Below are 14,694 nucleotides of genomic sequence, written 5' to 3' on the forward strand. Positions count from 1 at the left end.
TTCACAAATCTATCATGATTCAAGATCATGTTCTTTTATTGATCTGCCCGACATCATAATCTACAGCCTGGTACAAATATTAGCAGATAAGGGGGTAAAGTCTCACTAAGAAACAGCAACTCAAGTCTTAAAAATCTAACTCGCATCCCAAAAGTGCATTAAAACAACTGCCTGAAATGCAACAGGTAAGAATTGTTAATTTTTTTAAAACATCTGGAAGAATAAGTCAAAAAAAATAAAATAAAGTACAGTACAACAGTTTATAACTTTTCAGTTTTCAAACATTATTAGTCACAAACCAAACTTTCTGTACAGCGAAATGATATACAGTTGTAACAACATACCAATAAATCTGGAACAACAATAGTTCCCAATTGCAATGAGATAAATAATAAATTCAGCAAAATAAATGTCATAAAATTGAAATATGGAGCCACAAGTCATCACTGTTCTCCATAAATTGGGTGAATCTCACAGAAAGCATCAAGAAATGACATTTCACCCCAAAATCAAAAGTAATATTTTGCATAAAGAAAACTTGCATAAAGATTTTTTTTTTTTGCATTGTGATAAAGCACGTTCCCTCAAATTCTCATTGTAAAGAAAAATTTAAATATAAAATATATTTTAAATATCTGACCTGTTTTACTAAATTTAATTTATGCTGGTTTTAATATTTTAAAAACCTTTTTTTCCTATAACTTTAATGAGAAATTTCGGGGGGAATGTACCTATTTTCCCAAACTTTTTACTTAAATTTACTTAATATTTTACACAATGTAAAAAATCTTAATAGTCCTCCATTTTTTTCTGCAGAAAATATATATTTTATTTCTTTTGAGGTGAATGTTCCTGTGAGATTCACATAGTTATGGAGTATGACAACACTTTGTAACAGTGCCTGAATGAAAACAGGAGTTGCTATCCACATTTGAGAGAAATTTCCTCATGCACTTCCTGCAGACGTCACATTTGAAAAGTTATCACTCTGTACGGTTAATAACAGTAGTATCTAAAGCCAAAGACCCAAACGCCTGCCAGTTTAACACGAGTAGCTCAAATGAAAGAAGGAACAAAAAGTCTATTACGTCTCATTTACTTCTAATGCTCCGGTCTAGTTTTTACCTTTTAGCGTTCAAATATCGTACCCATTATGCCTTTTCCAAATCCAGAAAATAAAGTCAGGTACAGTAGCTAAAACTCTCACAGAAGTAAAAGATCATAAACAGCTGAACTCCCACTGACATACCACAGAGCGACTAGATCCGAGTCTGACACGTGTGATCAGAGCTGGAGTGCGGGGTCAGTAAAGGTCACTGAGTCCAGCCGTCTTTCGCGCTTTCTGCATGAGCGCTCGCAGCTGGAACTGCTTGCGGGACAGCAGACGCACATGCTGAGGACAAAAAAAACAAGACGAATGGGGATGTCAAACATAACATTACTAAGAATAGTACAATAAATGCCAAGTTTGGGCCAAAACTTGCATTGTTCTCTGAAAAGAGAGAAATAGAGGGACGAACAAACCTTGAGGAAGACCTCCAGGTCGATGACTCCTCTACGCAGGGCTTCTCCCAGGTAAAAGATGGTGTCCTCTATGGCGTTCTCCTCTGCGTACAGGTTCAGGATTTGTTTGTAGAGCGGGGCTGTTGGGATGATCACGTCGTCAATGTCGTTGTTTTCCGACTGGTTCTCCATCTTCTCCAGAGCTTCGCTCAGTTCCTCGTCCTTCTTCTTGAGAAGTTCAATGTTTCTGTCCACCTCAGCCTAAGATTGGCACAAAAACACATCTAACGTCATGCTTCTTCAAAAACAGTGTGATCTCAATGGAGAACAACCTATAGGGCAATAGCAAATGTCCTTACCACTTCCTGGTCCAGACGGGACACCATATCTTCCAGCTTCTGGTGTCCTTTCTTCAGGTCTTCCTCGGTTCTCTTCAGGGCGTCCAGCTCAGCTTGCGCTCTGTCCATTTCCTCTTTCATTCTCCAGCGCAGTTTATCGCTCACGGCTGAGATCAGCGATGCTCGGATGGTGTCCTCACCGATGGTACCATCACGACTTGGACCTGGAAGTAGAAGACGAGACAAATTTATTGCCGGTGATTTGGGGAACTGAAAGCAAAATGGTCAATGAAAAGCGACACTGTTACAGCACAGTGCTGCGAGATCCAGTGAGAAGCATTCAAATTCTGCACAGAAGTCTCAGTTATAAACAGGACAAACTTCGCTAACGTTAGGGCTGTGACGGTCACCATAACAACCGTGCCACCACGGTGGTCTGTTGCCAACCGCAGTAGTGCATGTGACGGCACACACTCCATAACAAGCATAAAATACAAAGTTTTGTATACAAGTGTAATAATAGTAACAGTTGCAATAGAATTCGGTATTTATAGCATATACCATTTAGCTGTAAATTGTTTTATTTAGACTATCACAAATGACCTGAAACGCCATACACAGTTTCCTTTAGTTTGAGCGTGGCAAATTCCAGTTTATTCTGCATTCAGCAAATTAATTTTGTGTTGAACGATGGACCTTCTTGGGAAAACCAAGACTACTACAAGAGCCATCTCCATTTATGGCACCCATCTACGTTTGTACAAGTGTCTTCAAGTTCCCCTGATTGCAAACACCTGGCTTGTAAGGTAGGTATTGGTAAGGCTTTCTCCAAACTGGCCAAATATAAACGAGACAGCGATCAATGGAAGATGCTAACAAGAAATGTGGCAACATAGACCGCGATTCTTACTCCAAAGAGAGTACGTGCAGACAAGGAGTTAACGCGCTATTTGCGAGAGGAGGCAATTGATCATTGCTTTCGGAGGTGGAAGCCTGCTGTTTGGGAACGCTGTCGTATAAGACAATTATAGAGAAATACTTTGATGACAGACTTTGCTCGGGCATTTCAGAATGACCAAAACAACATTTCAGATGCTGTGCAACGAGATCGGTCCACTGGTTAGTCAAGTTATCCTGTCGCATTGTGCAAAGTCACTTAACTTTTTCAAGTTTTTTTTGCATGGTGGAATTTATTCAGTAAATGTGTTTCCACTGTAGTTTATGCACATTTTTTCTTATCGGATAAATTGTGTGCCTAAGTTTTTTATGTGCATTTTTAGAATTTATGCGCATCTTGGCATTTCCATCCATCGTTATTTTTATGCAATATTCCAAAATGTGCATAAAAATAGGTGGATGGACACATAGCTGGAAAGATACCCTCTATTAGCCACGTTTGCTAAAAAGTATTTATGGATTTGCGCAACAAACACACCATCATGAATGAGTGTTCAGTGCGGCTGGAAACATCGTAACACTGGACAATATGAACATGTTCGTTTTTCCATCAAAAAAATGTTTAATCTTTATAGAAAATCCAAGGTAGGCTTAAAGCATTTATGTTTACATACTAAATGTTATCAGGCCTACGCATGTTGACATTGTCCAGTGTTACGATGTTTCCAGCCGCATTGAACAGTCGTTCAGATGGTGTGCTTGTTGTGCAAATCCATAGATACTTTTAAGCAAACTAACACACACACACACACACATATACATAATATATATATATATATATATATATATATATATATATATATATATATATATATATATATATATATAATTGATATAAATTACATAAATATAACGACACCATGTCACCGACAGTAGTTGGTCCATTACCACCACTGTGATAAAAATCTGCCACCATCACAGTCCTAGCTGACGTAGAAAACCAGAAGTTAACTAACTATAACCATATAACCACGAACCATATATGCTAACTATAACCATGGTGTTGTGGCAGAAACAGTTAAATGTTATTACATTATTTATTTCAAGGTTTGTACAACCTTTTGAGAGAGAAATTCAAGCACTTTTCAATGGCTTTCAAGTATTTCACACTACTATTTCCAGCACTTTAAAACTCTAAAAATGATCAATTTATTTTTATTATTTTTAATGGGATGACCAAAATATACTTTTTTAAACGTATTTTTATACGTATTTAAAATTTAAAAAGTCATCAAATTACCAGTAGATGACAGCAGAGGAGCACTTATTGGCTTAGTCATTTATTTCCACTTTTTTGCTTTGTATTTTGAGATCATAAAATCACTATTATAAAATATCAAATCATCAAGAAATCAAGTTGGTCAAAGTTTTGCACTTTTTTGTGTATTCAAGTCACAAAGTGCTTTGAAAAACAAACTTCTTCAATCTGCAACCAGTGTTGGGCTAGTTACTCCTTTCAAAAGTAATATTGTTACTTTACTTTTTACTTTCTGGCAACAGTAATTAATTACACTACTAGTTACATTACTTTTTCTTCACGCCCCACAGAAGTTGTAACTGTGTATCTTCCAGATAAAATTCTTCTAGAAATGTTACTAACAACATATTTCTGCCTCATTGTTTGACCAAAATCCACATTGGATCGCAGTCAGAAGTTATCAAAACACTCAATAATGATTAATAGTGGCATTCAAGTAGAAGTGTTGTATTAATCTCATTAATTGCCATGTGTAGCTTTAAGTAATTTTTCTGTTACCCATTCTGTTACCTGTTACATTCAATGCAATATTTCTATCTGCTGAATGTAAGCTTTTCCATATTCCGAGCTTGCCTGCTGCACTGGAGACATCACATGCATGTGCGAGTCATGAAAATTATGAAAATAAATCTAGGAATGATTTGATTGTTAGATTTTAAATCAGCGGGGTTGAGGCATCAAAAGTAACTAAGTAACTAAGCTGTTTTATGGAAAGTAACTGTAATATTATTACTGGAATCTTATTAGTAATTAGTTACACTACTAGTTACTGCAAAAAGTAATATTATTACAGTAACTAAATTACTAGTAACTAGTTACTGCCCAACACTGTTTTCAACTGAATCGCACATAAAGCAAGTAAAGTGCTCCTTTTATAATCTCTATAGTTGTTGGTCAGTTCAGTATAATACTATAGAAGAATAATGGTACATTTAATAAGAGTAGAATATATAATTTTTCTCATATAAAAATGTTACTGTTGTTAATAAAAGTAAATTTTGTATGCTTCCCAACTCGAGTTCAGTGCTGTATGTGCATTGCCAAAAAATAAACGTGTAATATTATAACTGCACTTATTAATGTGATACAATAGTAATTTTATGATTAAATTGTTTTTATTTTCTATTGACAAACCCCTACTGAAAAACCCATAAAGTCTGGCGACTAATAAAAAATATGCAAAATAAATAGGTTTTATTTTTTAATTTTCAATATTCCACTGTGATTTTTTCCCTCCCATATTATGTAAGTTTTGCCCCTGAGAACATCTGCTGTCTGTGAGCAGCTCGGCTGAAACACTCGGAGTGATTACAGACTCACACGTTCTGCATAGCACTGTAGTTAATGTCATGGTTCAAACCTAATGATGAAAGTTCCCTGAGGACTGAGATCCTCTTCCCTCTCTTGCCACTCTAAATATACCCAGCACCCTCTCTGTCAAACGGGATGAACTGGATGAAGTCCTTTGACCTTTAGCAGCTCAGAATCTAGTTACAGACCCAACCTTTCAGAGCAGTCCAACGAGGTCACTGTAAAGCAGACACACAGCCAGGCTGAAGACCAGAGGTCAGGGTCACGACAGAGCAGAGACAGACGGGTGAATTGTGAATATGAATACGAATACGAGTGAATATGAAGGGTGAAGCGGGCTGTAGAGTGTGCTTTTCTGAGTCTGACATTAACACGCCGTGTCGTGTCATCTGTGTCTTGTCCAATATGCTTTCTTATTTTAGACCTAGACTCTCAAGACAGCGATACACTCTTGACAACTGAGTGAAAGTCTAGTTAAAGAATAACTGAATATAGTATAAGCATTCTGTACATGTTACCAATTCAGATTAACTCCAATTCAGACAGATTGTTACCAAAGGCTACCAATTCACATAAACCAAATTCAGAATAAATGCTACCAATTCTAATTAATTCAGATTTAAACTGAATGCTTCAGTATTGTATATTCAGACATAACGTTTGTTAATTCAGATTAACACAGATTCAGATTGAATGTTGCTAATTCAAGTGAATTCAGTTTCAAACTGAATGCTACTAATTCAGTTCAGCTCTGATTCAAATTCAGTGTTGCCAATTCAGATCAACTCAGATTTAGACAGAATGTTGCTAATTAAAATTGAGTCATAGTCATACTGAATGCATAAAATTTAGATTAACACAGATTCAGACTGAATTTTGTCAATTCAAATGAATTCAGATTCAAACTGAATTCTACCATTTCAGTTCAGCTCTGATTCTGATTCAGTGTTGCCAGTTCAGATCAACTCAGATTCAGAATGAATGTTACTAATATAAATTCAGAGTAAATGCTACAAATATAGATTGACTCAAATTCAGATTGAACGTTGCCAAATCAAATGAATTCAAATTCAAACTGAATGCTAACAATTGCTCTGATTCCGATTCAGTGTTGTCAATTCAGATTAACTTACATTAAGACATAATGTTTGTTAAAGTGCCCGAATTATGGGTTATGAAAGGTTCATATTTTGGTTTTGGGAGTCCCCAACAGGTTGACATGCATGCAAGGTCAAAAAACACTTTCATTTTCTTATAATATGCATTTACTTTTACCTTATTTGCTCAACGATTCGTTTAACGATTCATTTTTCCAAACCCCTCCTTGCATGATTTAATTTAAAGCAGTGTTTGTGAGCTTTTAATGCTCCAAAGGCAGCACCTAGTGGCAAAGAATGAATTTGCATTTTCATTCAGACCAACGTGAAAATCAAGTTTTTCTCAGGGCCGTTGCGCGCAACAAGTGGGCGGGCAGTATGTTAATGTTTCATGTTGACGTCAACATGAAATGGCTTGTGATTCATTTTAAAAACAACTTGTTTCAATGATTCAGAGTCGACTCTTTCTTTTGAGAGACAATAACTTTATACACAGTGCACTTTCAGATTTAAAACTTTGCAGGATCCATAATAGGGGCACTTTAATTTAGATTAATTCATACTCATACTGAATGCAATCAATTTAGATAAACTTGAATTGTTGCCAATTTAAATGAATTCAAATTCAAAGTAAATTCTAGCAGTTCAGTTTAACTGTGACTCAGATTCAGTATTGCTGATTCAGATCAACTGACTGAACGTTGCCAGTTCAAATGAATTTAGAATCTACTTCAGTTCAGATGATTCAGATTAACCCATGTTCATATTTAATGACTCTGATTCAAACTGAGTACTGCACTTTTTCATACTCAGTGTTGCCACTTCAAAAGAACTCAGACTCAGATTTAGACAGAACATTGCAAATTCACATCCATACAGATGCAGATTAAATTTTGCCAATTCAGATGGAAAGAGGGCTAAGAACAAACCTGAAAAATGAGATCTCGGGCCTACAACCTGGGACTGAAAATGGAATCCGATTTTCAGTATAATTGTATATGATGTAGTGTAACTAAAAAACTGAGCCAAAGGCAAACATGCCAACTCACCCACAGTAGTGACAGGAGTCTGGGAAGTGTAATGTGCTGGACCGCCTGTGGCAGGATAAGCATTACCTCCTGGGTAAGGGTAACCTGGGTAACCACTGGAGCGGACACAAATCATTACATAACCAATTAATCACACTCTGTAATTACAACACAGGTTTTTATACAAAGTGTTTTCATATCATAAGTGCTGGAAAAAAATACAAATGACTTTAAAAGTCATGATCAAAATCACATGATCAGACTGTTGCATGTGATCTTTGGCCAGACTGAAAGAGCCATTACCAGGGGTTTGGGTTGGGCCCGTAGGGAGATACAGCTGGCATTCCTGGCATATAGGACTCTGGAAGGAGGAGCAGGACACAAAACAAACACTTATACATGAACTGCTGGTGCAGGGAGACATCTGCTGTTTAAAACAGGTATTACTTTGAAAATTGGGAATGGTCAATTGATCATGAAAACCTTATATAATATGAGCAATCTGAGACAAAAATTAAGTCACATGAAAGTCAATATTTTCAGTGCCCAAAATACATGGACATAATATCCTCATAACAGATTGAAGTTTCTATGTTTTACAACAATGCATCCTATAAGGACGTACAGTTTCTCCATGTCAAGAAGTGTCTCTGTCCTACTACCAAAACCAAAAGAAAAAATAAGCAATTAAATAAAAAAATAATAATAATACAAATTAAAAAATGAAGTCTATTTTTAGTATTAAGATTTTTGCACTGTGACATTATTATCTGATAATGCAAAAACCAAAAGAAAAAAGAATAAGCAATTAAAATTTGTAAAAAAAATAAAATAAAAAAAGTTAATAATTAAGTCTATTTTTAGTATTAAGATTTTTGCACTGTGACATTATTATCTGATAATGCAAAAACCAAAAGAAAAAAGAATAAGCAATTAAAATTTGTAAAAAAAAATAAAATAAAAAAAGTTAATAATTAAGTCTATTTTTAGTATTAAGATTTTTGAACTGACATTATTTTTTGATAATACCCCAAATATTAATTACCAAAAATTAACAAATATATATACATACATGCATTAATTAAGCATTAATTAAATTCAGCACATATTCTACCACATATAAGTGTTGCTATTAACTAAAGTATTACAGTTAATTTCAGTTAACTGAAATAAAGATGAATATATATATATATATATATATATATATATATATATATATATATATATATATATATAATTACAAAAGCTTAATTTGAAACTTAAATTCATAATAATTTCTCAATTTAACTGAATCTAAATGAAATAATTTTAAGTCAAGTAGAAACTAAATCTGAAATAAAATAAACGAAAGCGATAAAAACGATGACAAAAGCCATATAAAAATGACAAAAACAACAAAATTACTCAAATTGTAAAGTAAAATGAAAACTGAAAATATAAAATAAACTAAAATATAATATGCAGATAAAAATAATATTTTGAATTCATTTATTTTTATATTTTAGTTTATTTTAACAAATAATACATTCATTAATAAATAATATAACATTATATAAGAAATACAAAAATAACATTGATGTACAGGTGCTGGTCATATAATTAGAATATCATCAAAAAGTTGATTTATTTCACTAATTCCATTCAAAAAGTGAAACTTGTATATTATATTCATTCATTACACACAGACTGATATATTTAAAATGTTTATTTCTTTTAATTTTGATGATTAGAGCTTACAGCTCATGAAAGTCAAAAATCAGTATCTCAAAATATTAGAATATTACTTAAGACTAGGGTTGCAAAATTCCGGGAATTTTCAAGACTGGAAACTTTCCATGGGAATTAACGGGAATATATGGGAATTAACGGGAATTAATGGAAATAAACTGGAAATTTGCTAAATTGCAGGAACTGGGAACTTAAATGTGGTTGAGAACAAAAACTTGCAGCATAATCTTGGTTAAAACAAACAGATTTAGTGCAATTTCAGTTTAATTTCTACTCTACACATTGCTCAATTGCACACAGCACACTGCTTACTGCAGGGCTATCGAGGCCACGCCCTCTACATGCATTGTGCTTATCTACCATTACATGCACATATCATTTCTTAAATCCTGCACACAAAATATCAAAATGTCCATCTTGGCAAGTATTCATATAAATTACATGAATATTACAAAAAATGTTTAAAACTTCCTTGTGCTGTGTGTAATGTACTGTGCAACTAAATTAGGCTACCATAGTAAAAACACATACACTGACTGAACAAACATTTAGGTGAGATAATAATAAAACAAAAGTCTAAAAATGACCCTCCCCCCCACACACAATCCTCTCTAGTCACCTAAGAGGGAGATTCCCCTCCATTTTCTCTGAAGTCACACTTTCTGCATTTGAGCCCAAAGACTACATCGAAGTTTTGATATTCTAAATATATTTGATCTATGGGATTCACGTTTAACTAGTAAATACCAAAAAGTGTTTATACAGTAGCTAGACAGTTTATGAGGTAGGCTATGTGCTATATAGCTCAAGCTGTGATGCTCCTTCTGCTAGCAAGTTTTCTGTTATCATACAGAAGTGCAGTACTGGTCAAAAGTTTGGACACATTACTATTTTTAATGTTTTTAAACATTGCATATCTTTTGCTCATCAAGCCTTCATTTATTTGATCAAAAATACAGAAGAAAAAAAAACAGTGATATTATGCAGTATTGCCGGTATTCCAATTTAAAATAATGGTTTTCTGTTGCAATATACTTTAAAATATAATGTATTTCTGTGATCAAAGCTACAGTCTTCAGTGTCACATGATTCTTCAGACATCATTCTAATATGCTTATTTATTATCAATTTTGGAAACAGTTGTGCTGCTTAATATTTATTATTATTATTATTATTATTATTATTATTACTACCTGTGATTCTTTTTTCAGGATTCCTTGATGAATAAAGAGTTAAAAAAAAAAACACACACATTTATTTAAAATAGAAATCCTTTTTTAACAATACACTACCATTCAAAAGTTTGGGGTCAGTATCTTTTCTCTCTTTTTGAAATAAATTAATACTTTTATTCAACAAGGATGTGTTAAATTAATTTTAAAAAAGTAGTAGCAAAGACTTATATTGTTAGAAAATATAAAACTGTTTTAAAATATATATAAAATATATAAATTGTTCATAAGTTTTTATTCATCAATAAATCCTGAAAAAAGCATCACAGATTCCCCCCCAAAGATGTCATTTTTCAAATTTGTATTAGTTTGCATGCAAGTGAGCCTATGATCAAAAATATATATATATTTATGTTTGTATATGATTCGGTTTTATAAATTTCCAATTAATTCCCTTAAATTCCCCAAAATTCCCGTAAATTCCCATAAATTCCTGGTAAGTTTCAAATTTGGAATATTTCCAAAGTTCCCCAGACGAAGTTCCCATGGAAAGTTTCCGGAAATTTTCCACCCCTTTGCAACCCTACTTAAGACCAATACAAAGAAAGGATTTTTAGAAATCTTGGCCAACTGAAAAGTATGAAAATGAAAAGTATGAGCATGTACAGCACTCAATACTTAGTTGGGGCTCCTTTTGCCTGAATTACTGCAGCAATGCGGCGTGGCATGGAGTCGATCAGTCTGTGGCACTGCTCAGGTGTTATGAGAGCCCAGGTTGCTCTGATAGTGGCCTTCAGCTCTTCTGCATTGTTGGATCTGGTGTCTCTCATCTTCCTCTTGACAATACTCCATAGATTCTCTGTGGGGTTCAGGTCAGGCGAGTTTGCTGGCCAATCAAGCACAGTAACACTATGGTCATTGAACCAGCTTTTGGTACCTTTGGCAGTGTGGGCAGGTGCCAAGTCCTGCTGGAAAATGAAATCAGCATCTCCATAAAGCTTGTCAACAGAAGGAAGCATGAAGTGCTCTAAAATTTCCTGGTAGATGGCTGCGTTGACTGTGGACATCAGAAAACACAGTGGACCAACACCAGCAGATGACATGGCAGCCCAAATCATCACTGACTGTGGAAACTTCACACTGGACTTCAAGCAACATGGATTCTGTGCCTCCGCTCTTCCTTCAGACTCTGGGACCTTGATTTCCAAATGAAATGTAAAATTTACTTTCATCTGAAAAGAGGACTTTGGACCACTGAGCAACAGTCCAGTTCTTTTCTCCACAGCCCAGTTAAGATGCTTCTGACGTTGTCACTGGTTCAGAAGTGGCTTGGTAGCCCTTTTCCTGAAGACGCCTGAGCGTGGTGACTCTTGATGCACTGACTCCAGCTTCAGTTCTCTCCTTGTGAAGCTCTCACAAGTGTTTGAATCAGCTTTGCTTGACTGTATTCTCAAGCTTGCGGTCATCCCTGTTGCTTGTGCACCTTTTCCTACCCAAATTCTTCCTTCCAGTCAACTTTGCATTTAATATGCTTTGATACAGCACTCTGTAAACAGCCACACCTTTCAGTAATGACCCTCTGTGACTTACCCTCTTTGTGGAGGGTGTCAATGTTCGTCTTCTGGATCATTGCCAAGTCAGCAGTCTTCTCCATTATTGTGGTTTCAAAGAACAAGAGATACCCAGAATTTATACTGTAGGGATGGTCATTTATTCAAACTCAAATATAAATATTCTAATATTTTGAGATACTGATTTTTGACTTTCATGAGCTGTAAGCTCTAATCATCAAAATTAAAAGAAATAAACATTTGAAATATATCAGTCTGTGTGTAATGAATGAATATAATATACAAGTTTCACTTTTTGAATGGAATTAGTGAAATAAATCAACTTTTTGATGATATTCTAATTATATGACCAGCACCTGTATATGTTACAAATGTACTTTATAATATATCATTACAATAACAAAATAATCTTGATGCTAAAAGCAAGCTTCATTTTCTTTATTAAAATATTATAATTTCTTATTTTAAACTGTCCATATCTCATGGAAAATTCTTGTCAGTTGTGTTGTGGAAAAGCTGTGCTTACGGTTCGGGGGTCCGGCTGCTTGGAAGGCCTGGTAAGGAGGTTGTGTGGTGGGTCTGGAGAAAACAGGCGGCTCCTCACCAAACACCACAATCATGACCTGGATGAGCCCGTACAGATCTGACTGAGGCTGAGGAACCAGGAGGAAAGAAAACAGCATAAAACATGATCTTTTCATTCTATGAGACAAATCTTGATATTAGAATGAAATAATTTTGAGTCGTACATGTTTCCATTCGTGCAGGTATGGCAGGTAGATCTTGCCGTTGGCGTCGATGTGTTTGCCGGTCTTGATCATCATCGCACTGGTGGGCTTCACAAAACATATCGGAGGATTGTAGGGATACGTATCCAACAGCCACAAGCACACGGGAATATTGTACACATTCCCTGAAACAGGAAAAACATGCATGGTTATGCTTCCTTTATCTATAACACTATAAACAGTTCTCTAACTCACCTCTATAACTAACTGGAACAGTTCCTGTGAGGCTCATCAAGTCTCTGGATGATCCGTCATTAAACACTGAGAAGGAAACATCAGTTATTCATGGAAAACACAAGGAAACACAGACAGAATGAGAGAATCTTACCGTATGCATCCATAACAGGTTTGAGGTCTTTGTACTGAGAGATGACGTTTGTTATCTCTCGGACAGTGAGATCTCTGTATTTGTATTGCTGGAATATTAAAAAAAAAAACGCTTATATAAATAACCCCTCCCAAAAAAACTACTGCCTCCATTATAAAGCCTTATCACAATGAAATGTATGAAAATACATTGAATCAACATGACATATCAAATTATTTAAATGTACATTTGATAATAATCCATTTAGTTATATACATAAAAAAAGTTTGCTCATGTTATTAGTTATTATAAAATATTAATATAATTCTTTTGACTTTGAAACGCTGAAAAAACAACATATGAAATCACCAAGATCCAGTATGACCACTATTTTAGTACATCTTTACCGAACTTTAACAAAAATGACAATTTTAGCCTTTGCAACTAACTAAAATAAATAAGCTGAAGTCGAAGTATAAAATCACCAAAAAAAAAAAACTAAAACTAAAATAAAGCATAATTAAAAAAAAAAAAGTATGCAACAAAATTACTAAAATTTAAACAAAAATTATAAAAATAAAAGCTAATTCAAAATATTAATTAATACTATAATACGGCATATAAGTAATACTAAAATAGCACTGTATATTTTAAATATGGTACAAACATACTTTATCCTTGATAATTATTTTTACATTAATAAAAATAAGAATATACAAAAAAATCTTGATGTTAAAAACTATTTTATGTAAATAATATTCTTAATATTCTAAAATTCTTATTTATAATTCCTTATGTATTCATCACAATTGTATGAAAATATATTCAATCAAGATGATATATAAAATTATTTAAATGTACATTCAGTAATGATCTGTTAAGCGTTATATGTGTAACGTTAAAGTAAAGTTATTAAAAAGTATTAACATGCAAAACATATGAAATCACCCAAACCCTACATGACATATATCTCAGTATATAAACACAGACTAATAATCTGCCTACAATGTATATATATATATGAGATTATTTTTCATTTTGACACTATAATATCAAATGCTCATTATATTCTTCCCCACTCAATATAAGTAACCAACGTTATTCAAATAAAAGAATAAACAGCAAAAGGCACGATACTGACCTTCAGCATCTTTTTAAGAGCTCCTTCGTTGACAACAGCCATGATTTACTACACAAATATAAATAAAGACACTAAACTCCTGAGAAATAAAAGAATGTGTGAAATATGAAATATACGAGTGTGTGTGAGCTCAGGCCAAAACACTCCGACAAACCCTTACACAGTCGTATTAATGCCTGCTGTTTGACACAGATACACTCTAAACACCTTACTAACTCATTAACACAGTCCAAATAAAAGCTGCTTAATGAGAATTCAATAAATATAGGTAAAGTCGACTAGCATTCATCTCGAGGAAAATAAACAAGACGATGCGAGCGAGCGTCACACCAGCAGTTTCTCTTCCGGTGGGAGTGTGTTGGAATTTTCAAAATAAAAGTCTGACAAGTAGTTTCTGTTTAACATAATAAATGACACGCATAGCATTCATACGTTACAATTTATACTTTATGATACGTATTTTAAAAATTTACATAATGCCTAAGGTCTATTTTA

General features: G+C 34.1%; 1 protein-coding gene across 1 annotated transcript; it reads right to left on the reverse strand.

Moving 5' to 3' along the window:
* tsg101a (tumor susceptibility 101a) lies at positions 1–14,562 on the reverse strand. The gene is made up of 11 exons (XM_058766624.1): positions 14,360–14,562; positions 14,200–14,247; positions 13,080–13,167; positions 12,947–13,012; positions 12,713–12,876; positions 12,490–12,616; positions 7,796–7,853; positions 7,514–7,608; positions 1,863–2,065; positions 1,525–1,764; positions 1–1,393 (listed from the first exon to the last, which is right to left on the reverse strand). The coding sequence occupies exons 2-11, from the start codon at positions 14,239–14,241 to the stop codon at positions 1,304–1,306; spliced, it is 1,173 nt and encodes a 390-aa protein (XP_058622607.1). The 5' UTR covers positions 14,242–14,247; positions 14,360–14,562; the 3' UTR covers positions 1–1,303.
* Between the last annotated feature and the right edge of the window lie 132 nt (positions 14,563–14,694).

Source organism: Onychostoma macrolepis, chromosome 25 (genome assembly GCF_012432095.1).
Source record: "Onychostoma macrolepis isolate SWU-2019 chromosome 25, ASM1243209v1, whole genome shotgun sequence".
Lineage (NCBI taxonomy): Eukaryota > Metazoa > Chordata > Actinopteri > Cypriniformes > Cyprinidae > Onychostoma > Onychostoma macrolepis.

What these genes read in the sequence shown, in the direction of transcription:
- tsg101a (XM_058766624.1), bottom strand. Translation starts at nt 14,241, where the DNA reads ATGGCTGTTGTCAACGAAGGAGCTCTTAAAAAGATGCTGAAG. An exon ending in AGCAGCCGGACCCCCGAACC is followed by an intron (nt 7,854 to 12,489) that starts GTAAGCACAGCT and finishes TCCTCCTTCCAG; the next exon opens with AGTCCTATATGCCAGGAATG. An exon ending in GACTCCTGTCACTACTGTGG is followed by an intron (nt 2,066 to 7,513) that starts GTGAGTTGGCAT and finishes TTCTACTTCCAG; the next exon opens with GTCCAAGTCGTGATGGTACC.